Source organism: Hylobates moloch, unplaced genomic scaffold, assembly GCF_009828535.3.
Source record: "Hylobates moloch isolate HMO894 unplaced genomic scaffold, HMol_V3 SCAFFOLD_142, whole genome shotgun sequence".
NCBI classification, from domain to species: Eukaryota; Metazoa; Chordata; class Mammalia; order Primates; family Hylobatidae; genus Hylobates; species Hylobates moloch.
The window spans coordinates 2,759-28,793 of NW_026652417.1; the positions used below are offsets into that span (position 1 = coordinate 2,759).

General features: G+C 38.9%; 1 protein-coding gene across 1 annotated transcript in view; it reads left to right on the forward strand.

The window, feature by feature from the left end:
* The first annotated feature begins 1,012 nt into the window (after positions 1-1,012).
* Positions 1,013-26,035, forward strand: part of LOC116464041 (YLP motif-containing protein 1) — a 39,090-nt gene continuing 14,067 nt past the window's right edge. The window contains exons 1-13 of the mRNA XM_032147306.1: positions 1,013-3,189; positions 6,063-6,183; positions 12,961-13,378; positions 13,491-13,583; positions 13,807-14,002; positions 15,198-15,316; positions 16,200-16,354; positions 19,786-19,848; positions 20,154-20,273; positions 20,514-20,690; positions 20,777-20,860; positions 21,813-21,896; positions 24,634-24,714. Coding sequence (XP_032003197.1) covers positions 1,013-3,189; positions 6,063-6,183; positions 12,961-13,378; positions 13,491-13,583; positions 13,807-14,002; positions 15,198-15,316; positions 16,200-16,354; positions 19,786-19,848; positions 20,154-20,273; positions 20,514-20,690; positions 20,777-20,860; positions 21,813-21,896; positions 24,634-24,714 — 3,888 coding nt within the window. The remainder of the gene's footprint in view (positions 3,190-6,062; positions 6,184-12,960; positions 13,379-13,490; positions 13,584-13,806; positions 14,003-15,197; positions 15,317-16,199; positions 16,355-19,785; positions 19,849-20,153; positions 20,274-20,513; positions 20,691-20,776; positions 20,861-21,812; positions 21,897-24,633; positions 24,715-26,035) is intronic.

The following is a 26,035-nucleotide window of genomic DNA, read 5'->3' on the forward strand; positions in this document are numbered from 1 at the left end:
CATGCTCTGCTGATACGCATTGCTCTGCTTTTCCTCCTCTTGCTTCCTTAGCTTGAGGTGCCCTTGCCACATACTTTCCTCATCTCCAACTCACTCTGCCAGCTTGATTTCGGAGAATTTGTCTTTTAAGACTCAACATAAGCCTCTCCAGTTCTGTTGTCCTTATTGTGTACTCATAGACTTGAGACATTACACCTCTTGGTACTTATTTACACTTAGATTATCTTTATATTTGGTTGTAAACTCTTTGAGGACACAGATGACATTTTATTCTTGTATCTCTTGGATGTAATGTATGCCTGACAGACAGGGGATGTGTACTTTCTTTTTACTGGATGAGCAAGTGGGTTTATAGCAAAAATAACTGTGCAGACTTTTTAAAATGTCAGAACCTACTCTTAAGATAGGGCTGCTGTTTCTTTTTTTTTTTTTTTTTTAAACTTTTGTCAATCAAAATGTTAGTGCTAGCTCTAACAATATTTATAATCATCCTGTATTTTGTTGTTAGTCTTTTCATATTTAGTTTTTAGTTACAATTTAATTCCAGAAGTGCTCAGAGTTAGTTATGGAATTTGTTAATTTTTTTCTCTTTAAAATGAGCGGCCTTTTCTGTCTCCTAAGGCACAGTATTTATAATTTGCTTTTTTTTTTTTTTTTTTTTTTAGTAGAGACGGGATTTCACCATGTTGGCCAGGCTCGTCTTGGACTCCTGATCTCAGGTGATCTGCCCATCTCTGCCTCCCAAAGTGCTGGGATTACAAGTGTGAGGCACTGCGCCCGGCCTGTAATTGCTTTTTAACCGTTCAGTATATTAGTGACTTGCGGCAGGAGATGTGTTGAAGTAAATTAGATAATACTGACATGATTTTCAAAGCCTGTCCTAAGACCTTCTGAGCACTGCTACCTTAACATACTGGTTCTAAGATATTGGTGACTCAGGATTTATTTAATGACTGAAAAGAGTCATTGCTGTAAACAAATTCTAAGGCAAGAGTGCCTTAAATATTCTTACATGGAGAATTTTTTTTTCTGCTTTACTGTCTTGAGTAATATCTTTTGTTTTACTTGTAGATTTGATGGTCCTCGAAGATTTGAGGATTTAGGGTCAAGGTGTGAAGGACCGAGACCCAAAGGGCCTCGTTTTGAAGGAAATCGCCCCGATGGGCCAAGACCCAGATATGAAGGTCACCCAGCAGAGGGCACTAAAAGCAAATGGGGAATGATTCCCCGGGGGCCAGCATCTCAATTTTATATTACCCCCGGTACATCCCTAAGTCCTCGACAGAGTGGACCACAGTGGAAAGGCCCCAAACCAGCTTTTGGACAGCAGCATCAGCAGCAACCTAAGTCACAAGCAGAACCTCTTTCAGGAAACAAAGAACCATTAGCAGACACCAGTAGTAACCAGCAGAAGAATTTTAAAATGCAATCAGCTGCATTTTCCATTGCTGCAGATGTAAAGGATGTCAAGGCGGCTCAGTCAAATGAGAATCTAAGCGACTCTCAACAAGAGCCACCTAAAAGCGAAGTCTCGGAAGGGCCTGTAGAGCCTTCTAATTGGGACCAGAATGCTCAAAGTATGGAGACTCAAATCGACAAAGCCCAAGCTGTTACTCAGCCTCTACCCCTTGCGAATAAGCCTGTACCTGCTCAATCTACTTTTCCTTCAAAAACAGGGGGGATGGAGGGAGGAACAGCAGTAGCAACATCATCATTAACAGCAGATAATGATTTTAAACCTATGGGTATTGGTCTACCCCATTCAGAAAACAACCAAGATAAAGGCCTGCCTCGGCCAGATAATAGAGATAATAGATTAGAAGGCAATAGAGGCAGCAGCTCATCTTACAGAGGTCCTGGGCAAAGCAGAATGGAAGACACACGGGATAAAGGTCTAGTAAACAGAGGTCGTGGCCAGGCAATCAGTCGAGGCCCAGGATTGGTCAAGCAAGAAGACTTTCGGGATAAGATGATGGGTAGAAGAGAAGACAGTCGAGAGAAGATGAACAGAGGAGAAGGTAGCCGGGACAGAGGGTTGGTGAGGCCTGGAAGCAGTCGGGAGAAAGTGCCAGGTGGTCTGCAAGGGAGCCAGGACAGGGGTGGAGCTGGCAGCCGAGAAAGGGGACCACCTCGGAGGGCTGGCAGTCAGGAGAGAGGACCTCTTCGGAGGGCTGGGAGTAGAGAAAGGGTACCACCCCGAAGAGCTGGGAGCAGGGAGAGAGGACCACCTCGAGGGCCTGGCAGTCGAGAAAGGGGACTGGGAAGATCAGATTTTGGTCGTGATAGAGGTCCATTCAGACCAGAACCAGGAGATGGTGGGGAAAAAATGTATCCATATCACCGAGATGAGCCTCCTAGGGCTCCATGGAACCATGGAGAAGAGCGAGGGCATGAAGAGTTTCCATTAGATGGTAGAAATGCTCCAGTGGAACGAGAAAGACTCGATGACTGGGATAGAGAGAGATACTGGAGAGAATGTGAACGTGACTATCAAGATGATACACTAGAGCTCTATAACAGGGAGGACAGGTTCTCAGCACCACCATCTCGGTCTCATGATGGAGATAGGCGAGGCCCTTGGTGGGATGATTGGGAGAGAGACCAGGATATGGATGAGGACTACAATAGGGAAATGGACAGGGACATGGACAGGGATGTGGATCGGATTGGAAGACCTATGGATATGTATGATAGAAATTTGGATAATGAGTGGGACAGAGATTATGGGAGACCACTGGATGAACAAGAATCACAGTTTCGTGAACGGGATATTCCATCTCTTCCACCTTTACCGCCCCTCCCACCTCTTCCACCTTTGGATAGATATCGGGATGATAGATGGAGAGAAGAAAGAAATCGAGACCATGGGTATGATCGAGATTTCCGTGATAGGGGTGAGTTGAGGATTCGAGAGTATCCAGAAAGAGGAGATACATGGCGGGAAAAGCGAGATTATGTTCCTGACAGAATGGACTGGGAAAGAGAACGGTTGTCAGACAGATGGTACCCATCTGATGTGGATAGACATTCCCCCATGGCGGAACATATGCCCTCCTCACATCATTCCTCAGAAATGATGGGGTCCGATGCAAGCTTAGACTCTGACCAAGGCCTTGGAGGGGTAATGGTTCTCAGTCAGAGGCAGCATGAAATCATTTTGAAAGCTGCACAAGAACTGAAAATGCTTCGGTAAGTTGACTCCTTTAGATCCTTTCTTTTAATAAAAACCACATTCAGACTGCTTTTTAAAGTGATATGATATATTTGAATGGAATCATTTTACTTCAAGTTCTTATCACATACTTTTAATTTATATTTCTGGTCATTCAGTGTTGTTTTAGGGCTAGAATGGGTATTTAGGACTGTGTTAATGATAAACTTATGCCCTAAGATGTGAAAATTGATTGCTGTCTTGGCCTTTGTAGATGTGTTGCTGGCATGCCATGCCTGTGCATGTTTCAAGTGTCAAACTTCAACTTTTCAGTGCTCTGGATTTCACAGGGTTCATGTGTAACCTTCATTTTTTTCCAGTAAGCAGTTTGTTCTTTGGTATTAGATCTGATAGACTTTATATTCACTACTCATTGATAAAACTTTGGAAAGTGCTGTATTTTTCTTTGTGGAAGCTGAGAATGGTTTGCTTAGGAGCATCCTCAGATTTGTCTAACTATTGATACTTTCTTTTGGGGATGTTTTATCTTTCATTATAACTAAAAGCAGATATTTCTCCTTGAGGATGTTATTGTTTCTACATAACCAAATATTTCCTTTGTGAAATGGAAAATAGGATTTCTTGACTTACAATCAACTATGTATAGGTATCTACATAATTTTCCTCTTTTCTTGTAGTAACAATAATAACGAAAGCTAACATTTATTGCATGCTTACTCTGGGCCAGGAACTGTACTAAGTGTGTTGTGTATAATAAACTCATTTAATCCTTAAGCCAGCTGTATCTTGGGATAGGAATTTAGAAGTCAGTGACAGATTGAAAGCTTTTTTAAAGGAATTTTTTTGAGAAAGTCAATTAATGATTAGGTTTTGATAGATTCCAATGTATTTCTTCCATTTTTCAATTCTGGTTTACATTTGTGGATCTTAACAATAAATTATAACTTAAACTTTAGAACTAGGAAAGACAAATATGGTGAAGAAAAGGTAATGATGAAAGACCAGATATGGCAGGTTTGTGTGGTCTATAGCTAAGAGGTTTATTTTTTCCAGATTACTCATGAAGAAAATGTGGAAAGCATGCTATAGAATATTTAGCTACTACACTATTCACTTTTAAGTTATAGACACCTTTAATTTTAATTTAACACCTACCATGTAACTGGGCACTTGCTAATAATTGAGTGTATATTATGTCAGTCTTTCTATCTCAAAGGCCTGCAAAGATAAGGTACTTTTATCCCCACTTCACAAATGACACTAAAGTTCAAAGAGGTTAAGTTCACTTGGCTAATAAGTGGCAAACCCGGCCTTTGAACTCAATCTGTCTAAAACTCTAAAATCTGTGTTATTTATGGAGAATACCAAGCTGATTGGTGTTGTTAAGCTGCCAAGGTTTCTTTCCTTTTCCTTTTGAAATTTCTTTTTAATTCATTATTGCTTTGCATGGCAATGCTGGATAAAAGGTGCTGCTGCTGCTGCTTCATTCTTTTTTAAAGCTTTCTAGGCAACATGAACATAATTAAACAATATATAGGGAGTGATGGATAATGTCGTAGCCGAATACAGGTCGTTTATGTCGTGTCAGTGTAAGGTCGTAAGGAGTATCATAAGGGATGTGATGATGGGATTTACCTGAGCAGTAAATAATCTTACACAGTTGACCCTTACTTTGTGGTCCCTCATTTGTGGACCCTCATTTGGGTCACTTTAATATAAGGAGAAAATTGTAAAAGGTCTTAAGAAGTTGTAGTGGATTTTACCCATGTTTAAGGTAGGCATTGTGAAAAGAAGTAAAAGGAATTTCATCAGAAATTTAAAGAAAAAACCGAAGGATTACATAATTATCTTCAGGAATATGAAATGTTGTTTTTAAAGGTATAGACTGACAATTGTTCTCACCATCTACAGCAGGGGCCATAAATTAAAATGTCCCCAAGAATCAGGTAACAAAAATGAGTGAAAGTAGGCCAAGTATAACTCTGCAGAGTATGGTGAAGATTGTGACAGGTTGTTTCATCTAACGTGGGCAGCCTCTACTGCACTCAGCTGATTGTTGGCATGTGGGAATATAGGCCTGGTGTTACCATAACTCTTTAAGATTTGAATTTATATATGAAATATTTTGCTTTGTAAATATTCAATTTTAATTTTAATTCAAATTTTAAAAACTGATATAAAAGCCACATTTTAAAAACCTTTTTAGGCCGTATTTGGCCCATGGGCCACCATTTTGCAACCTCTGGTCTAAAGAGTTGAAAAAAATAGGCCGGGCATGGTGGCTCACACCTGTAATCCTAGCACTTTGGGAAGCTGAGGCAGGCGGATCATGAGGTCAGGAGTTCGAGACCAGCCTGGCCAATATAGTGAAACCCCGTCTCTACTAAAAAAATACAAAAAATTAGCCGGGCGTGGTGGTGTGTGCCTGTAGTCCCAGCTACTCGGGAGGCTGAGGCAGGAGAATCACTTGAACCTAGGAGGCAGAGGTTGTAGTGAGCTGAGATTGCACCATTGCACTCCAGCCCAGGCAACAGAGCGAGACTCCATCTCAAAAAAAAAAAAAAAAAAAAAAAGCAAGAGAGCTTTGGCTTGGATTAAAGAAAAACATAACAAGTAGATGAGATAGTAGAAAACTACTGAGGCGGGTTGTAGAATCTATTCGTGAATATCTTCAACAATTTATAATTATTTATATGTCTTAAATGACTGATGAGTTAGCTACATAAAAGCAAAAGAGGGTAATCCCAGAGCTGCCCAGTTTATGGCCACTGCAGAGAATTTTAGGACACGGTTTTTTTAGGTCTCTTCTTTTTAATTAAATATTAGTTGTAGTCACTTAGGAATGAAATAAGCATGCTTTATGTACTATGTCAATTTTATTTGTTTGCAGGGAACAGAAAGAACAGCTTCAAAAGATGAAAGACTTCGGGTCTGAGCCACAGATGGCTGACCATCTACCACCTCAGGAATCAAGATTGCAGAATACATCTTCAAGACCTGGAATGTATCCGGTATGGGAGAATGTGTGCTCAGAAAATGAAATGGTTTCTACTTTGTATGCTTCTATGTTGTTTGATTTTTTAAAAAATTGAATAAATAACAAATTTCCTCTATAGAATATAAATTTTGGAAACTTAAAAGTTTATGGTAATTGAACTTTGAACACCTTAAAAGCATGTTCAAAAGTGTGGCAGAGATGCTTCGTTTCCCCAGATTTTGATAAGTACACCAAGTACACCTGAACTACATAGCGTCTGTTCACAGAATGGTAGAATTTTTCTAATAATTTTTTATGTTAAAATAGTCCTGTTGGCTGGGCATAGTGGCTCACGCCTGTAATTCTAGCACTTTGGGAGGCTAAGGCGAGAGGATTGCTTGAGCCCAGGAGTTTGACACCAGCCTTCGCAAGACAGTGAGACCCCCATCTCTACCAAAAAAAAGTCCTGTTTTCCATCTAGGCAGGGCTAGATGTGGGCCTCGTGATGCTTCCTACCTCTTCAGGCTACTAGTCCTTCAGATGGGGAAATGTCATACCCCAGCACATACTTCAGAACTGTTCAGGCAGTATGAAAAGGGGTGTTTATGTTAAAGACTTGAGTAATTAAGTTCTTTTTTTTCCAAGAGCATGCCAGGACTTCTTTTATTTTTGTTATTTTACCTTTAAGCCAGTAATGGGCTTTTCAAATGTTTTAAATGTTATCTTGCAAGTAGTTTTATGACAGCATAATGAAGAAAACAGCTCTACTGAACCTCTACTGAACCATTTCATCAAATTAACACTTTTCATTTCTCAGTGTTCCCTTCCATCCTGGCCTAATACTTAACAGTAAGACATAGTTGTTGACCTCAGTGACCACCATGGTGTTGTTGACTCCCCAGATGGGATCTCCTGACCTTTGTATGCATCTACCTGTCTGCAGGGTTTCTGTCTGTGGATGTGACTCTTGTCAAATGCAGCATGTTCAAAATGGGGCTCATTATCATACCCTATTAAATTGTCTTTTTTCCTCACCATCACCTAGTCACCCTAACTTGAAACCTGAAACTCAGCCCTCCATCTTGCCCCTGTCCTACCCTGCTGCTGATTGATTTTACCTCCTTTGAATCATCAAATTCTCAAGTATAATTACACCCATTTTAAGCCTATAGTTCGAGTTTTGACAGATGTATACCAAAAGATAAAAAAATTCTCGGCCAGGCACGGTGGCTCACACCTGTAATCCCAGCACTTTGGGAGGCCAAGGCAGGCGGATCACTTGAGGTCGGGAGTTTGAGACCAGCCTGACCAACGTGGAGAAACCCCGTCTCTACTAAAAGTACAAAATTAGCCGGGCATGGTGGCGCATACCTGTAATTCCAGCTACTCAGTAGGCCGAGACAGGAGAATCACTTGAACCCGGGAGGTGGAGGTTGCAGTGAGCCGACATCGCGCCATTGCACTCCAGCTTGGGCAATGAACGAAACCATCCCAAAAAACAAAACAAAACAGAACAAATTCTCATCACCCTCAAAAGTTCTCTCATGCCCTTTTGTAGTTGGGACTACCCCTATGCTCCACTTCAGGCAGCGTTGATGTGATTTGTGGCCAGATGGACATTTTAAAACAAATCTCACCATGTGGCTACCTGGCTTTAAAACTCTTCAGTGTTCTCCCATGCCTTCAGGATGAAATTTAGAATCTCTTGCATGACTTTTTTGTTCTTCCTGAGCTGGCCTGACCTCTGCTGACCATTGCTTGCTACTCCACTCTCTGATGCTTCATTTTCCCTCCGCATAGAGCTACTTAACAATTTTATAAATGTGCTAGATTCTTTTACTTCTTCATTCCTTTGTGTACGCATGTTGTTCTCTAAGCCTAGAGTCTTTTCTTTGCCTTCCCGTCCCCTCCTGCAACTGGCTAATGTTTGTTTATCTTTTAGAACTCAGCTCTACTATTTTCTCTTCTACCTATGTAGGGCAATTACCCTCATACATACCCTATAACATCTTGTACTAGTCTCTGTCATCTTTATCATGTTGCATTTTGATTGTCTGCTTTCTTGTCTGTCTGTCTTTCTAAATTTAGTCCATAAGATAAGAACTGTACCTTTCATCTTTGTGTGTCTTAGTAAATAGTAGAAGCGCCAGATTGTACATCCACATTTCTGCTTTATTTGCTTAACAAATCATAATCATCTTTCCATATTGTTATATGCTATATTATTTTTTGATTTATAATAATTTATTGAATTAATTCAATTTCTGTTGGAATTTTTTTCTAATCTTTCACTGTTATTCTTAATATTACCCTAATGAATGTCTTTGTATTGGGTTCTTATTTTAGGTAACTCCTTTTCTTTTTTTCTTTTTCTTTTTTTTTTTTTTGAAACAGAGTCTCACTCTGTTGCCCAGGCTGGAGTGCAGTGGCATGATTTCAGCTCACTGAAACCTCCACCTCCTGGGTTTAAGTGATTCTTCTGCCTCAGCCTCCCAAGTAGCTGGGATTACAGGTGCCTGGCACCACACCTGGCTGAGTTTTTTTGTATTTTTAGTAGAGACAGGGTTTTACCAATTGGCCAGGCTGGTCTTGAACTCCTGACCTCAGGTGATCCACCTGCCTCAGCCTCCGAAAGTGCTGGGATTACAGGCATGAGCCACCGCACCCGGCCAATAACTTCTTAGGAGTAAGTTTTATGTTTTTGTTTTGTCTCTCTTTTTTTTTTTTTTTTGCTCTGTTGCCTGGGAGGCTGGAATACAGTGGTACAATCATAGCTCACTGGAGCCTCAAACTCCTGGGCTCAAGTGATGCTCCCACCTCAGCCTCCTGAGTAACTGGGACTACAGGCACACACCCTATGCCTGGCTAATTAAAAAAAATATTGTTAATAGGGACAGGGTCTCGCATTGTTGCCCAGGCTGGTCTCGAACTCCTGGGCTTAAGCGATCCTCGTGCCTTGTCCTCCCAGAGTGCTGGGATTACAGGTATGAGCCCCTGCACCCAGCCAACAGTGATTTTAAAGTCCCAAAGTGGGATACTTCAGTCAAAGAATAAGCATACCTTTTTTTTTTTTTTTTTTTGAAACGGAGTGTAGTCTCTTACCCAGGCTGGAGTGCAGTGGCACAATCTCAGCTCACTGTAATATCCATCTCCCAGGTTCAAGTGATTCTCCTGCCTCATCCTCCTGAGTAGCTGGGATTACAGGTGCCTGCCACCATGCCTGGCTAATTTTTTTGTATTTTTAATAGAGACAGGGTTTCACCATGTTGGCCAGGCTGGTTTTGAACTCCTGACCTCAGGTGATCCACCTGCCTCAGCCTCCCAAAGTGCTGGGATTACAGGCATGAGCCACCACACCTGGCCCAGAATAAGCATATTTTTTAAATGATTCCTGTCACATAGCCAAACAGCTTTCTATAATAGTTGTATAATGGCCGGGCGCGGTGGCTCATGCCTGCAATGCCAGCACTTTGGGAGGCCGAGGCAGGTGGATCACAAGAGGTCAGGAGTTCCAGACCAGCCTGGCCAACATGGTGAAACACCATCTTTACTAAAAATATAAAAATTAGCCGGGCTTGGTGGCATGTGCCTGTAATCCTAGTTATGGGTGAGGCTGAGGCAGGAGAATCGCTTGAACCTGGGAGGCAGAGGTTGCAGTGAGCCAAGATTGCACCACTGCACTCCAGCCTGGGTGACAGATCAAGACTCTGTCTCAGGTGCATCACCTGAGGTCAGGAGTGCAAGACCAGCTTGGCCAACTTGATGAAACCTCGTCTCTACTAAAAATACAAAAATCAGCCAAGCATGGTGGTGCGCACCTGTAATCCCAGCTATTAGGGAGACTGAGGCAGGAGAATTGCTTGAGCCTGAGAGGCGGAGGTTGCAGATAGCGCCACTGCACTCCAGCCTGGGTAAAAAGAGTGAGACTCTGTCTCAAAAAAATATATAAATAAATAAATGAAAAAAATAGTTGTATAACATCTATACTGTAGCCTCGTAAGCATTAGCTACTTAATATTTTTGGTATATTTAATACTTTTAATATAGCATTTTTGATTACTAGTGAACATGAATATTTTCCCATATTTGTTAATTATACTTTCCTCTTACAGAAATTCTGTTTGTGTCCTTCACCCATTTATCCGTCTGAGTCAGGTTTTTTTTTTTTTATTAACTCATTATCCTTAATATAATATAGATATTAACCCTTTCTTATATAAACAATAATTTTAAAAAGTTAACTCATTATCCTTAATATAATATAGATATTAACCCTTTCTTGTATAAACAATAATTTTAAAAAGTGTATCTTTTACTTTCACTATATAGAATGAAGAAAACACTTTTTAAAAAATTTATAAGTATACTTCTATGAGATCTTAAGATATTTAAAACTTGTCTTGATAGATCTACCCAGACTGAATAGCTTCATCCTATATTGGCATTTTCTTAACAAAGTTTACCATGCCATACTTTAAAAGTTTACCTTTAGGTAATAGCCATTTGTCTTTAATTGTAGCCAGTATTTACCTCCAGTCAAATAATGTTACTTCCATATTAGTCAACTCCATTTTATTATTCAGAAAGTTTATTTTTGAAGTACTGCCTATATATGGACAAATATATAAATAATGTATATTGTGGGCTCTCCAGGATCTAAAATAGCTGTTAATAAAGAAAAAACATCCTAGAATAACAGAGAAGTAAAAAACCGAAACAAAACAAAAAAGCAAAACAAAAAAAAACAACAAAAAAAACCAGCCAGACACAGTGAACTAAGAAATGAGAAATAAGTGTTTGAATCATACTTATGAAGATTAAAATAGAGACTAGGCATGGTGGCTCACACCTATAATCTCAGCACTTTGGGAGGCTGAGGCGAGAAGATTACTTGAGGCCTGGAGTTCAAGACCAGCCTGGGCAACATAGCAAGACCCCGTCTTTACCAAAGAAAGAATAAAAATAAAATGTATGTGGCAACTGGGTTTCAGTATTGAGTAGATAGGACCTATCTGCTAAGAAGTCCTACCATCTCCGTCATAGACATTTCTGATGGCACCTGGTGATGCTTTGGGAAAACAAATGGAAGGAGGGCACACAACAGTGGCACTCCTTAGATTACTAGATGTTCATTTAGTTTATTTTGTTGTTTCATAGTACTCATGTTCTCTGTTGGTCTCAGCTTTACCACAGACGACTATTGTCAACCAGATAACTGAAAGGAACAGAAGTGTAGAGGCTATCTAGGATTTCTCTCACTGAAAATTTACTGTTTTTGTGGAGGAGATAGGTCTCTAGAGTAGGAAGATAGTTCTTATTTATTTATTCATTTCTCTCCTTCCTGCACACTGAGAGTAGGAAGATAGTTCTTAACCAAGGGGTATCAATCAGAATTATTCATGGAGGGTTTTTTTTTTTAATTTTTAATTACTGGTGGGACCCCACCTACAGAAGTTCAGCAGATTTGGTATTGGCCTGGGACATTTGAATCTTATGTGGCTACCACCCTAATTTGGAGTATGGAAATTTTAAAACATTTTCATTACTCCTGTAAGATCACCGCACCAGTTTACAGTTAGTTAATCCTCATTCCTACCCTAGTCCCAGCACTTTCTGTCTATATAGATTTGCCTTTCTGGCGTTTCGTATAAATGAATTATATAATATGTAGTCTTTTGTGTCTATCTTCTTTTCAAAGTTTATCCATGTTGTAGCATGACTCAGTACTTCATTTCTTTTTACTGCTTTTTAAATTTCTTTTTATTTATAACCTGTTACATGAATATACCACATTTTGTTTAACCATTCACCAGTTGATGGACATTAGGGTTGTTGAATAGTACGGCTATGAATATTTGTGTGCAAGTCTTTGGATGGACATATGTTTTTATTTTTCTTGGATAGATACCTAGAAATGAAATTGCTGAGCCATATGATAAATTTATGTTTGGCCGGGTGCGGTGGCTCATGCCTGTAATCCCAGCATTTTGGGAGGCTGAGGCAGGTGGATCGCCTGAGGTCAGGAGTTCGAGACCAGCCTGACCAACATAGTGAAACCCCATCTCTACTAAAAATACAAAAAATCAGCTGGGCATGGTGGCGGGTGCCCGTAATCCCAGTTACTCAGAAGGCTGAGGCAGGAGAATCGCTTGAACCTGGGAGGCAGAGGTTGCAGTGAGCTGAGATGGCGCCATTGCACTCCAGCCTGGGCAACAAGAGTGAAACTCCACCTCAAAAAAAAAAAAAAAAAAAAAAATTATGTTTTACCTTTTGAGAGAAATTGGCAAACCATTTTCTATAGTGGCACCATTTATTCCCACTAACAATCTAAAAGGGTTTTTCTTTCCTATATCCTTGCCATCATTTGTTTTTGTCTGTCTTATTAATTATAACCTTCCAGTGCATATGAAAATGGTATCTCATTGGGATTTTAATTTGCGTTTCCCTAATGACTAATGATGGTGAGCATCTTTTCATGTGCTTATTGGGCATTTATATATTTTCTTTGGAGAAATATCTATTCTCATCTTCTGGCCATAGTTTTTTGTGTGTGTGATTTGTCTTACCGAGTTTAAGTGTTTTGTATATTCTGAATTCAAGTTCTTTATCAAATACAAGATTTGCCTATGTTTTCTCCCTTTCTGTGGCTTGTCCTCATTTTTTTTGATGGTATGTTTTGAAGCACGAAATTTTGAATGAGTCCAAGGTGTTAACTTTTTTCTTATAAATTGAGAACCAGATTTTAATTTCCACTGATCTATAAAAACATAGTGGTATACTTGTCCGCTAAGCTGTTTATTCTGTTCTCTAGCCTCCAGGGTCCTATAGACCTCCCCCTCCTATGGGCAAACCACCAGGTTCAATTGTAAGACCCTCTGCTCCACCAGCAAGATCATCTGTTCCTGTGACCAGGCCACCTGTCCCAATACCACCACCTCCACCTCCTCCACCTCTACCTCCTCCTCCTCCAGTGATAAAGCCACAAACTTCAGCTGTAGAACAGGAACGATGGGATGAAGATTCTTTCTATGGGCTCTGGGATACAAATGATGAACAAGGACTGAATTCAGAATTTAAGTCAGAAACTGCAGCAATTCCATCTGCTCCAGTATTACCACCCCCACCTGTTCACTCTTCCATTCCCCCTCCTGGCCCAGTGCCTATGGGTATGCCACCAATGTCCAAGCCACCACCGGTACAACAGACTGTTGATTATGGCCATGGCCGTGGTGAGTAATGATAGTGAACTTGTGTTTGGGATTCTGCAGGAATTGTTATCTTCAGCTTTAGCTTTCTCTAGCTTCACTCTTACAGTACTTTATCTCTGATTTTGTTTACCAGATATATCCACTAATAAAGTTGAACAGATACCTTATGGAGAAAGAATAACTCTACGCCCAGATCCACTACCTGAAAGATCAACTTTTGAGACAGGTAGGATTCCCAGAGAGGTCAATATTTTTAAACATTTTAGGGCCTAATTGTCATATGATTTTCCTTTTGGTGAGATTATCTGAGCCTCCATTTAATACGGCTAAAAGATTCTTAAGTTGAATTTAGGGCAAAAATTTATGCCAGCCCTGAAGTTAGATTTATACTTTTCTGCTTTTATTTCTATAAAAGAGATATAGTTATTTTGTACTAATTGTTTTTGTAGAGCACGCAGGCCAGCGTGATCGTTATGATAGAGAAAGAGATCGTGAGCCTTATTTTGATCGTCAAAGTAATGTCATAGCAGATCATCGAGATTTTAAAAGGGATCGTGAGACACATAGAGATCGAGACCGGGATCGTGGTGTTATTGACTATGACCGGGATCGATTTGACAGAGAACGCCGACCCCGAGATGATAGGTATGCTATGAAACAGCCTTTGCTAGGTGTATACTTAACAGTAAAAGTTTAAGAGAAATTTAATAAGTAACATATTCTTCTCATGCATGTATATATGTAATTTGGAGGGGGAAGAGCAATTCTGGGCCAGTTTTCAGGAAAGTAGGTCCTTGACTTGGTAGCTTGAATTCCAGAGAATTAAATGGGAGATGGAGATAGCCAGAAAGGAATGGAAATGGTATTGTCAATAAAGGTGCAGTCATACTCAGTAGGCAAGCAATTTATTTTTGCAATTCATGAGCTTTTTATTTACTATTATTATTATTATTATTATTATTATTATTATACCTAAGGGCATTCTGGCAGCCAACCAAGGAAAAGGGAAAGGGGGGCAAGCCCATGAACTATTTATTTATTTATTCATTACTATTTTGTATGGAGACGGGATCTCTCTCAGTCTGTCACCCAGGCTGGAATGCAGTGGTGCAGTCTCAGCTCACTGCAGCCTCCACCTCCTGGGCTCAAGTGATCCTCCCACCTCAGTCTTCTGAGTAGCTGGGGCCACAGGCATGTGCCACCATGCCTGGCTGATTTTTTTTTTTTGATGAAGATGTGGTTTCACCATTTTGCCCAGGCTGATCTCAAACTCCTAAGCTCAAGTGATCCACCTGCCTCGGCCTTCCAAAGTGCTGGGATTATAGGCGTGAGCCATCATGCCCAGCTTTCCCATGAACTTTTTAAGATATATGTATATAAAGTAAATCTGAATGAAAAAGCAAAGTCAAAATGTAAATATTGGCCAGGCGTAATGGCTCACGCCTGTAATCCTAGCACTTTGGGAGGCCAAGGCAGGTGGATCTCTTGAGCTCAGGAGTTCGAGACCAGCCTGGTCAACATGGCGAAACCCCATCTCTACAAAAAATAACAAAAGTTGGCCGGGTGTGGTTGTGTGCACCTGTAGTCCCAGCTACTCAGGAGGCTGAGATGGGAGGATTGCTTGAACACTGGAGATCAAGGCTGCAGTGAGCCGAGATCACGCCACTGCATTCTAGCCTGGTTGACAAAGTAAGACCCTCATCTCAAAAAAATAAGTAAACATTGACTGTGTGGAGTACCTGCCTATAGAGAAAATTGGGCAGTTAATGCTGTTGCATTATAAAGCAGAGAACTCCAAATATTTTTTATTTGCTGAAGCACTTCCTATTACACCTTCTAGAGTTCAGTCATATCGAGACAAAAAAGACCATTCCTCATCCAGAAGAGGGGGTTTTGATAGGCCATCCTATGACCGGAAGTCTGACCGACCAGTCTATGAAGGACCATCCATGTTTGGAGGTAGAGTGATGCCTTATTAACTACAAGGATGTTGAGAATGTAAAGCATGGGAGATGCTTTCCATTGTAGCTGTGGATTTAAACTTCTAGAGTAAAACGTATTCACAGATTTCTTCTGGCGGCATTGTCCTAAAAAATAGCAGTGTAATTAATGAAATAAAACATGTTTATTTTTGAAACAAAGTAGAAACAAAATTACTAAGTCTCACTACCTACCATACTACAGCTATTATAATTTTGTAGCTTTCCTCTCATTCTCTCTTTACAGACATATTTATGAAGTTGTAATCAAATTATAATAATACAATTTCTTTATCGTGATAGTTCTGATTGATACTGCACCATACACATTTTTCATATGTAAACCTGTTTTATTAATGGCTCTGTGACATTCCATTGAGTGGATAAAATATAAGACCAAGACCCTTACTGTTGGTTATTTAGGTTGCTTCTAGTTTTTCACTGCTATGATTTACACTTAAACTAGAAACTCATACCTATTTATAGGAACAGGCTCTCCTAAGATGGTATAACTCTTATTCTTAAAACCATAAAGCAGAAGTTACAGAACTTAGGACTATCCAGCAAAGCATTTATTATTCTTCCATGTCCTGTTGCTTAACTTTCCTGCATTTAATACAAACAAGGATGAATTCAGTGTTTTGCAGAACATTCTATTTGCCTGAGATCATACTTAAATCTTCTCATTTTCTTGACTTCAGTAGATTTTATGTTACCTTAAATTTTCTCTAATTAAAGTTAAAAGTGGCCCCAAAATCATTTTACTTGGTTTGAATTATATTACCTTAGGATGTGTGGGGAGAGTTGAATTTCAAAATAATTACTATACAAATAGTAATTTTGTTCAACTGCTGGAATCTTAGGAGAACGAAGGACTTATCCTGAGGAGCGAATGCCTCTGCCAGCTCCTTCACTGAGCCACCAGCCACCTCCAGCTCCACGAGTCGAGAAGAAGCCTGAATCAAAGAATGTGGATGATATTTTGAAACCACCAGGCCGGGAGAGCAGACCTGAGAGAGTGAGTCCTATGAAGTTGATTCGTTTTCATGCAAACCAGAAGATAAGAGATCTTGTTAATATCCTGAAAAGAATTTCTTTATTTTTCTGCAACATAGCAATAATATCAGATTCAAGGCATTTTACTATCTCTAAATCACCATATAATCTCATAAATGGCCTACACTGTAGAATCTTTAAGAATTTAGCACTAAAGTACAAAAAAGATGTTGAATTTTAAAACAATTCATGAGACCTCAATTAATTGCACGTTGAAGAGAGGAAAAGTGGATTTGGTTTTATGGTATGAGGAATAGAAAGGGAGAATTGGGAGACTTGATTAGCTTAGGCTTAATTTCCTAGTGACCTCCAAATGTGTGCATTCTATTAAATTTGTCTTATATTACAGAATAATTAGACTGACTGCATTTGAATTAACTGGCACTGGAGATTTCAGCCAGATATTTTCATTCCATAGATACAGAATTAATAGATTCCTGTTTTAAAGTCTTTGCCTACTATTAATATAGCTACTTGACCTTTCCTGTGGTTGCTGTTTGCATGATAAATCTTTTACCATTTCCTTACTTTCATTCTGTTTGTATCTTTTAATGTAAAGTGTGTCTCCTGTAGTATGCCTATGGTTGGATCTTTTTTTTTTCCATTCAGGTTCCCTTTATTTCTGACATTTCTTCACCATCCTTGCAAGGGTAACCCCTAATCACTCTAGAAATTCAGATTCCTATTTCTGACTCTGTAGGATACAGCGGATCGTGTTTTTTAATGCAGTCTGACAATCTCTGCCTTTTTATTGGATTAATACATTGACTTTTTTTTTTAAATTATGAATTCAGGATACATGTTGCAGGTTCATTACACAGTGTTTTGTGTAATGCTGGAGTTTGGGCTTCTAAAGAGCCTGTCACCCAAAAAGTGAACTTAGTACCCTGTAGTAAAGTTATTATTGATGGCTTAATTTCATTTTTGGATTGTTCATTACAAATATATGGAAATATGGTTTATTTTTGTTTATTCATCTTGTATGCTGCAATACCACTGAATTCATTTATTACTTTTAGTAGATTTTTAGTAGATTCTTAAGGTTTTCTATGTATAAGATCATGTCATCTGCAAATAGACTTTTACTTCTTTCTTTCTGAATTGAATGCCTTTTATTTCTTGCCTAATTGCCCTGGCTAGAACCTCCATTGCGGTGTTGAATAGACATGGCAAGAGTGGACATTCTTGTCTTGTATCTGATTTAGAGAGAAAAAAATACAATCTTTTACCATTAAGAATGATGTTGCTGGGTGCGTTGGCTCACGCCTGTAATCCCAGCACTTTGGGAGGCTGAGACGGGCGGATCATGAGGTCAGGAAATTGAGACCATCCTGGCTAACACGGTGAAACCCCGTCTCTACTAAAAATACAAAAAATTAGCCGGGTGTGGTGGCAGGCGCCTGTCCGGGAGGCTAAGGCAGGAGAATGGCATGAACCTGGGAGGCGGAGCTTGCAGTGAGCCAAGATCGCGCCACTGCACTCCAGCCTGGGTGGCAGAGCGAGACTCCGTCTTTAAAAAAAAAAAAAAAAAAAGAATGATATTAACTGTGGAATTTTTTTGTAGATGCACTTTATTAGGTTAAGAAAGTTCCCTTCTGTTCCTAGTTTGTTGAATGTTTTTATCATGAGAGGATGTTGGATTTGTTGAATGCTTTTTCTGTGTCAGTTGAGATGATAGTGTGATTTTGGTTTTTAGTCTGTTGATATGATGTGTTACATTAATTGATTTCATATGTTAACTTGCATTCCTGGGATAAATCCCACTTGGTCATGGTGTGTAATAATTTTTATATGTTGCTGGATTCAGCTTGCTAATATTTTGTTGAGGATTTTTGCATCCATATTCATAGGAGATATTGTAGTTTTCTTGTCTGTATGTGGTTTGGTGTAATGCTGGCCTCTTAAAGTAAGTTAGAAATTATTCCTTCCTATTCTATGTTTTTGAAGACTTTGGGAAGAGTTGGTATTTAAATGTTTGGTGAATTCAGTAATGAAGTCATCCAGGCTTGAGCTTTTCTTTGTGTGTAGTTTTTTAAAATTACTGTCTTAGATTCTTCACTTGTTATAGGTCTATTCAGATTGTTTATTTGTTCTTGAGTAAATTTTAGTAGTCTACATCTTTCCAGGAATTTGTCTGTTTCACCTAAATTATCTAATTTGTTGGCATACAATTGTTCATAGTATTCCTTTGTAATCTTTTTTATAAGGTTGGTAGTAATGTCCCCTCCTTCATTTCTTTTTTACTCGAGGCAGAGTCTCACTGTTGCCCAGGCTGGGGTTGCACTCCTGGGCTGAAGTGATGCTCCTCCCTCAGCCTCCTGAGGAACTGGGATTATAGGCACACGCCACTGAGCCCAGCTTTCATTTCTGATTCTGGTAATTTGAATCTTCTTTTTTTTTTATTCAGTCTAGGTAAGAGTTCATCAATTTTGTTGATCTTAGTCAGGCGTGGTGGCTCATGCCTGTCATCCCAGCGCTTTGGGAGGCTGAGGTGGGCGGATCATTTGAGGCTAGGAGTTCAAGACCAGCCCGGCCAACATGTTGAAACCCCATCTCTACTAAAAACACAAAAATTAGCCAGGCATGGTGGCAGGCACCTGTAATCCCAGCTGCTTGAGAGGCTGAGGCATGAGAATCGCTCAAACCTGGGAGGCAGAGGTTTGTGATGAGCCAACATTGCACCACTGCACTCCAGCCTGGGCAACAGAGCAAGACTCCATCTCAAAAAAAAAAAAAGTTGGTCTTTTTAAAGAACCACTGCCACTGTTTGGTTTTATTGACTTTTTCTCTTTTGTTTTTCTGTTTTCTATTTTATTAACTTCTGCTTTAATTTTTATTGTTTCTTTCCTCTGTTTCTTTAATTTGCTCTTCTTTTTCAAGTGTCTTAAAGTGGATGGTTAAGTTATTGATTTGAGACCTATTTCTTTCCTACTATAGGCATTTATAGCTATCAGTTTCCTTTTAAGCATTGCTTTAGCTGTATCCTGTAAGCTTTGGTATATTGTGTTGTTTTCATTCATCTCAGAGTATTTTCTGGTTCCTCCTGGTTTCTGGCTCCTGGTTTCTGGCTCCTCTTGATTTCTGGTTCCTCTTCATTTCTGGTTCCTCTTCATTTCTTCTTTGATTCATTGGTTATTTAGGAGTATGTTGTTTAGTTTTGACATATTTGTGAGTTTCTCTAATTTTTTCTTACTATTAATTTCTAATTTCATTCCACTGTGGTCCAGTAACATACTTTGTATTATTTCTATCCTTTCAAATTTATGAAGGTTTGTTTCATGGCCTGTTGTATAGTCTATCCTGGAAAATAATAGGTCATTGTTAACTGTTATCTCATTGCAGAAAATTTTCTCTCAGTGATTTTTTTTTTTTTTTTGGTCTATTCTGTTTCAGATTGTTGTTATAATGAGAGGATTACCTGGCAGTGGAAAGACACATGTTGCAAAACTTATTCGAGTGAGTATGGGGAAGCTGAAAAATCAGCTGCTTGTGCTGCTTGTGTTAGTAGTCACTTGCCTTCTTATTAATAGCAAGCAACATAATGCCAATAGAATTGTCTTCCATTTGATCCATTAGAGTTGGCCCATGTGGTAGATGTTGTCCCATGTATATTTTTATCTACTCAGAGAAACATTTTTGCCTCTGCTTGATTTGAAACCACCGGAAGATTGTATATTATTTAGCCCCAAGAGGGAACTTTGGTGTGAACATTAATTTGTTCCATAAACTCGTTTTAACCTTCTTGACTGTATGATTCTTAGGATAAGGAGGTAGAATTTGGAGGACCTGCACCCAGAGTTCTAAGCCTGGATGATTACTTCATCACTGAAGTGGAAAAAGAAGAAAAAGATCCAGATTCTGGAAAGAAAGTGAAAAAGAAGGTATGGTATTCATCTCAGATCTCATTCTGATTCATTAATAGTATTTAAAGGAAAACGTGTTTGGAGAGAAATGTGGCTTTTTTGAGGGCAAGGACCTCTCTCTTTTCTGAACACAGTACTTTAGTACTTGGGTATGAAGGAAAGACTACGAAGTCATCTCTATCCAAATACTAACCAAGGAAAAGGTTTAGGATGGTTCTTTGCTTTTGCTAATTGCATATCTCTTTTGGGGGACCTTAGGTAATGGAATATGAATATGAAGCTGAGATGGAGGAGACTTACCGCACCAGCATGTTCAAAACTTTCAAAAAGACTCTGGATGATGGCTTTTTTCCCTTCATCATCCTGGATGCCATCAATGACAGAGTTAGGCATTTTGACCAGTTTTGGAGTGCAGCAAAAACCAAGGGATTTGAGGTAGAAACTTAAAGAACTTTAAAGTACTTTGTGTTGTCATGTAAACGTTATATATCTTTGCCTAATTATTATTCATTCTTGCTTAGGTATATTTGGCTGAAATGAGTGCAGATAACCAGACTTGTGGCAAGAGAAATATTCATGGAAGAAAGCTTAAAGAAATAAATAAGGTGATTTTAAGAAACATAGAGTAATAGAGTGCTATCATGTGCTACATAATGATGTTTTGGTTAAGGAAGGACTGCATATATGGTGGTCCCATAAGATTATAATAATGTATTTTTATTGTACCTTTTCTGTGTTTAGGTATGTTTAAATACACAAATACTTCATTGTATTGCAGTTGCCTACAGTATTCATACATTAACATGCTGTACAAGTTTGTAACCTAGATGTGCAGTAGGCTTTATCATCTAGGTTTGTGTAAGTATACTCTATGATGTTCACACAATGACAAAATTGCCTAATGACCCATTTCTCATAATGTATGCCCATTGCTAAGTGATGTGTGACTGTACTGTAAACCTCATATCTATATCAGCACTCTTGTCTGGAAGCTCTTGTTTATCTCCTTTTTTTCATAATAACTCTCCAATCTGCTTTAGTAAATGTTTCTCTTCCTTTGTTTCTTTTCCTAGCTCTTCTTGAAATTAGCCTGTTATGGCCTGGCACAGTGGCTCAGGCCTGTAATCCCAGCACTTTGGGAGGCTGAGGTGGGCGGATCGCTTGAGCCTGGGAGTTTGAGACCAACCTGGGCAATATGGCGAAACCCTGTCTCTACAAAAAAAAATACAAAAATTAGCTGGGCGTGGTGTCATGTGCCTGTGGTCCCAGCTACTGGGGAGGCTGAAGTGGGAAGATCACTTGAGCCCACCATGTCAAGGCTGCAGTGAGCCATGTTGGCGCCACTACACTCCAGCCTGGGTGACAGACTGAGATTCTGTCTCAAAAAAAAAAAAAAAGAAATTAGCCAGTTAGACTTTATATATTAAATTAATATTTAACAAATATTTAATTAATATTTAACAATATTTTAAAACATCGTTAAATGTTTATCTTGGATGCTTACTTGGTCTTTGAGTAGTTTCTAGAGATAACTCGATCATCTGAATTTTTCAATAGATGGCTGATCACTGGGAAACTGCACCTCGTCACATGATGCGTCTAGATATTCGTTCTTTGCTGCAAGATGCTGCTATTGAAGAGGTGAGTATCCTTTGGTTCAAGTGCAATGCAGAGTGACATTACTTTTTCACCTTTTTACTTTGAAAAACTTAAAACCTACAGAAAAGTTACATGAATAGTATTCATACAAGAACACCTACTGGTATGCCTTTCATTGAGATCACGGTTAGTATTTTGCCACATTTTTCTCTGAATGCATGTATTCTTATTAACATTCTTGTTAATGATGTCACTATTTTTGTGCAACCATTTGAGAGTTAAGTTGCAGATCTCATAAACCTTCACCCTTAAATACATCAGTAGGTATCTTGTAAGAACAAGGACATTCTCTTTTGATTTTTGATTTGATAACAGTTATCAAATGCAGGAAATTTAGTATTGATAAAATACTATATTAAGTAATATAAATTTCCTGAATTAAATTTCTTGAATTATCTCACATATAGTTTATATTCACATTTTTTGTCCCTATAACGTGGTTTATAGAAATTTTCAAAAATCCAAGATTCAATCCTTTAATATAAAATATAGTTTCTCAGCCTTGTCATTGTCATGAAAGATAAAAAATTTATGAAGAGTATAGGCCTGTTTTGTCGAATGCCCCTCGATTTGAATTTGTCTGTTTGTTTCCACATGCTTAGGTTCAGGTTAAACATTAGCAGGAATGCTACATAAGTGATACTGTGCCCTCTCAAGTGTGTCACATCAGGAGCCATATGGTGTTAATTTACTTCATTATTGGTGATTTAAGCACTGATTACTTGGTTAAGGTGGTATCCATCAAATTTTTCTACCTTTTTCTCTTTGTGATAAGTAGTCTGTAGGGAGATACTCTTAATATCTTTTCCCCAACACATTTTCATTCATTGGTAATTCTTGCCTGAATTAATTATTTATTTGATGGAAGGAGAAATTTTCTATATTTACCAGTTGTAGGTTTCTGTTTTGTTTGACCTCTTCCATACTCAATATTGTCATTATGCTTTTTTTTTGAAGTGGAGTCTCACTCTTTCGCCTAGACCGTAGTGCAGTGGTGTAACCTCGGCTCACTGCAACCTCCGCCTCCAGGGTTCAGGCGATTCTCCTGCCTCAGCCTCCTGAGTAGCTGGAACTACAGACATGTGCCACCATGCCTGGCTAATTTTTGTATTTTTAGTAGAGATGGAGTTTCACCATGTTGGCCAGGCTGGTCTTGAACTCCTGGCCTCAAGTAATCTGCCCACCTCAGCCTCCCAAAGTGCTGGGATTACAGATGTGAGCCACCATGCCCAGCCATCATTGTTCTTTTATGTGTTTTTAATTCCCATGCTATTTCTCAACCCATTTCTTTCTGGCTTCTGCCACTACCATTGTCTGGCAACTCTTTACTAATGATTTCCGTGGCAGTGGACAGTTCTTATTTCCTCTGTTGATTAATTTTGCAGCCACATGTAATATAGTTGACCATGCCCACCTTCTTAAAAAACATATTTTTCTCTTGGCTTTTGTGAATTCACATTCTTCTGGTTTTCCTTTTACTTTTTTGGCTATCTCTTTTCAGTCTCCTTCACTGGCTTCTTCTGCTACTCAGTCTTTAAAAGGGCCCCCTTAGGGCTCCATCCTAGGCTCTGTTTTTCTTTTGTACCCTCTGTATAGATCATCTGAATCTTTCTAGTAGCTTAGATTGTCACTTACGTGCCATTAATGTTATAAAGTCTAGACTGAATTATATTACTATCTTAACAGTAATGTTTCTGAATGGAGGGAGTATGGGTGATTTTTATAATCTTCTTTTTACTATTATTTTCCAAATTCTCTAAAAAAAAAAACATTATCTTAGTATACCTCAAACTCAACCTATCCAAAATATAGTTTATCCAAACCTGTTTTTCATTTAGTAGTCTCTGTTTTAGTAATTAGAACCCTAACCACTTGATTGCTGAAACCAGTGCTCTGGGAGTTATCCCTGACTCTTTTGTCATTGTTGAGACAGAGTCTGACTCTGTTGCCCTGGCTGGAGTGCGGTGGCATGATCATAGCTCATTGCTGCCTCAACTCCTGGGTTCAAATGATCCTCTCACCTCAGCCTCCTGAGTAGCTGAGACTACAGGCGCATGCCACCATGCCCAGCTAATTTTTTATTTTTTTTTTAGAGATGGGGCCTCACTATGTTGCCCAGGCTGGTCTTGAACTCCTAGACTCAAGTGATTCTCCTGCCCCAGCCTCCCAAAGTGCTGGGATTATAGGCGTGAGCCACTGTGCCCAGGCCTGACTCTTTACTCTGCCCTTATAACCTGTCATGTAGTCAAGAAAGTTTAGTCAGTTTTACCTTTTAATGACCTCTGTAACTCATCTGCCTATTTGCATTGCTACCACTCTCGGCCAAGCCAATATCATCCCACTTTTCACTATACTTTTTCTTATATTTTGAAATTTGAATCATTGACATGTTTTTACCTGATTGGAAAAATACTCGTTAAAGATTTTTAAAAGTCTAGTAATCCATAGGCATTCAGAATAGGTAACCATCTACTTAGCACTTATACTTAACTTTACAGGGAATTATACAGATGGATATTCAAGGAAAATTAAAGGCAATAGTATCTTGTCTTTATCAGTTCTGTTTCAAAATTTAGGGTATTAAAAATTACTTGGTATGTAACAGTGAGCCTGTCTTGCTCTGGGCAACTGTATTCATTCCAGATCTCAATGAGGGAGTCAACATTTTGCTAAATGTTAACTCAGTCTTTTTTTTTTTTTTTTTTAATGGTTGGTATAGGTAGAGATGGAAGATTTTGATGCAAATATCGAAGAACAGAAAGAAGAAAAGAAAGATGCAGAGGAAGAGGAAAGCGAACTGGTAGGAGACAGACCAACCACTTTGAACAGTGTCTCTTTATTAAAATTCTTAAAGAAGGTTTAAATTCAGATCTGTGGTCAGACAACTGCTGTTGATATACACTTTAGTGGTAAAAGTTTCCATAATCATCTTCAAGGAGACTTTTGGATACTCTTTATTTTTCCCCAGACCAAAAGAACCCTCTACTGTGGTGTTAAAAGAAAGTTTTAACAGAGTGCTAAGAAACTTACTCTTGTACTCATCTATTTGTGGGTGGTTTTAGGGGAGTATATACCTTTTAAGAAAATCAATTACATATTAAAGGGCATTCTTACATTCCAGCAGATATGTGGCACAGCCTACCCAACATATGCATAATTGTCTCTTCTTTGCTACAAGATCTCCAAATTTGAGTCTCTGTCAACAGAGGCAGAAGAACTTATTGAATGGGGAGGCAGAGGGTTGCCACTGGCTGCTAGATTTGTTCTTCTGCATTTTATCCTAAGTGACGGGGAAAAATTAAATGACTGTGTAGGCAATGGATTTTGCTTAGGCTGGTTAGAGGCTTACATAGTGTGAGTTTAAAGTTTCTGTGTAGCTAATGTAAAATGCTTTCGATCACACCTCTGTGGAGATGTTTGCCTTTCCCTGTCATTCAAGAATATGCGGCCTATAGAGTTACGTTGACTTTTCAGTGTTTGCTAAAGTACAGAGATTAGCAATGCCTTGGAATAGTGTTGCTTTTTAAATCCAGAATATTACTCGGTTTATTTAATACTTGAGCCCTTGCTAAAGTTGCTCCTCATATTCTTTTGAAAATGTACAAAATGAGAACTCTGATTCCTACCCCCTAGAGTATACAGAATCTCCAGGGAGTGGTCCCATCAAACCCGTGTGTGATATAGAGGACTCTTGATAAAAACTGTTTATATAAAGATGGTGTCAACCTCTACATTCCAAGATTTCAAATGTGGATTAAAAAATAAGTTTTAAAGTTAATGGCATTTGAGTCTCAGTATGTGTTTTTTTAAAATCTATTTTTTTAAGTTGTATTTTGGCATATATAATTTAAAATGTAGGCAGGATATTCACTACAAGGTCCACGCTCTTCTGGAATATGGCTAATGACTTCTTTAGCCATTTGCAGCGTGTGTACTAGAAACTGATTATGTGAGAAGTCTATAATGTTTTAGCTTTCTGAAGCTCCGTCTTTCTTTTGTGGAGATTTCAGTTCAAGATATGGTTCATAACATCTGACTTGCTTAGGTATAGGTCAAAACTTGGGAACTTTTAATCGAATGTACTATTACTTTTTAAAGTGAAACACACTGTAATACTATAT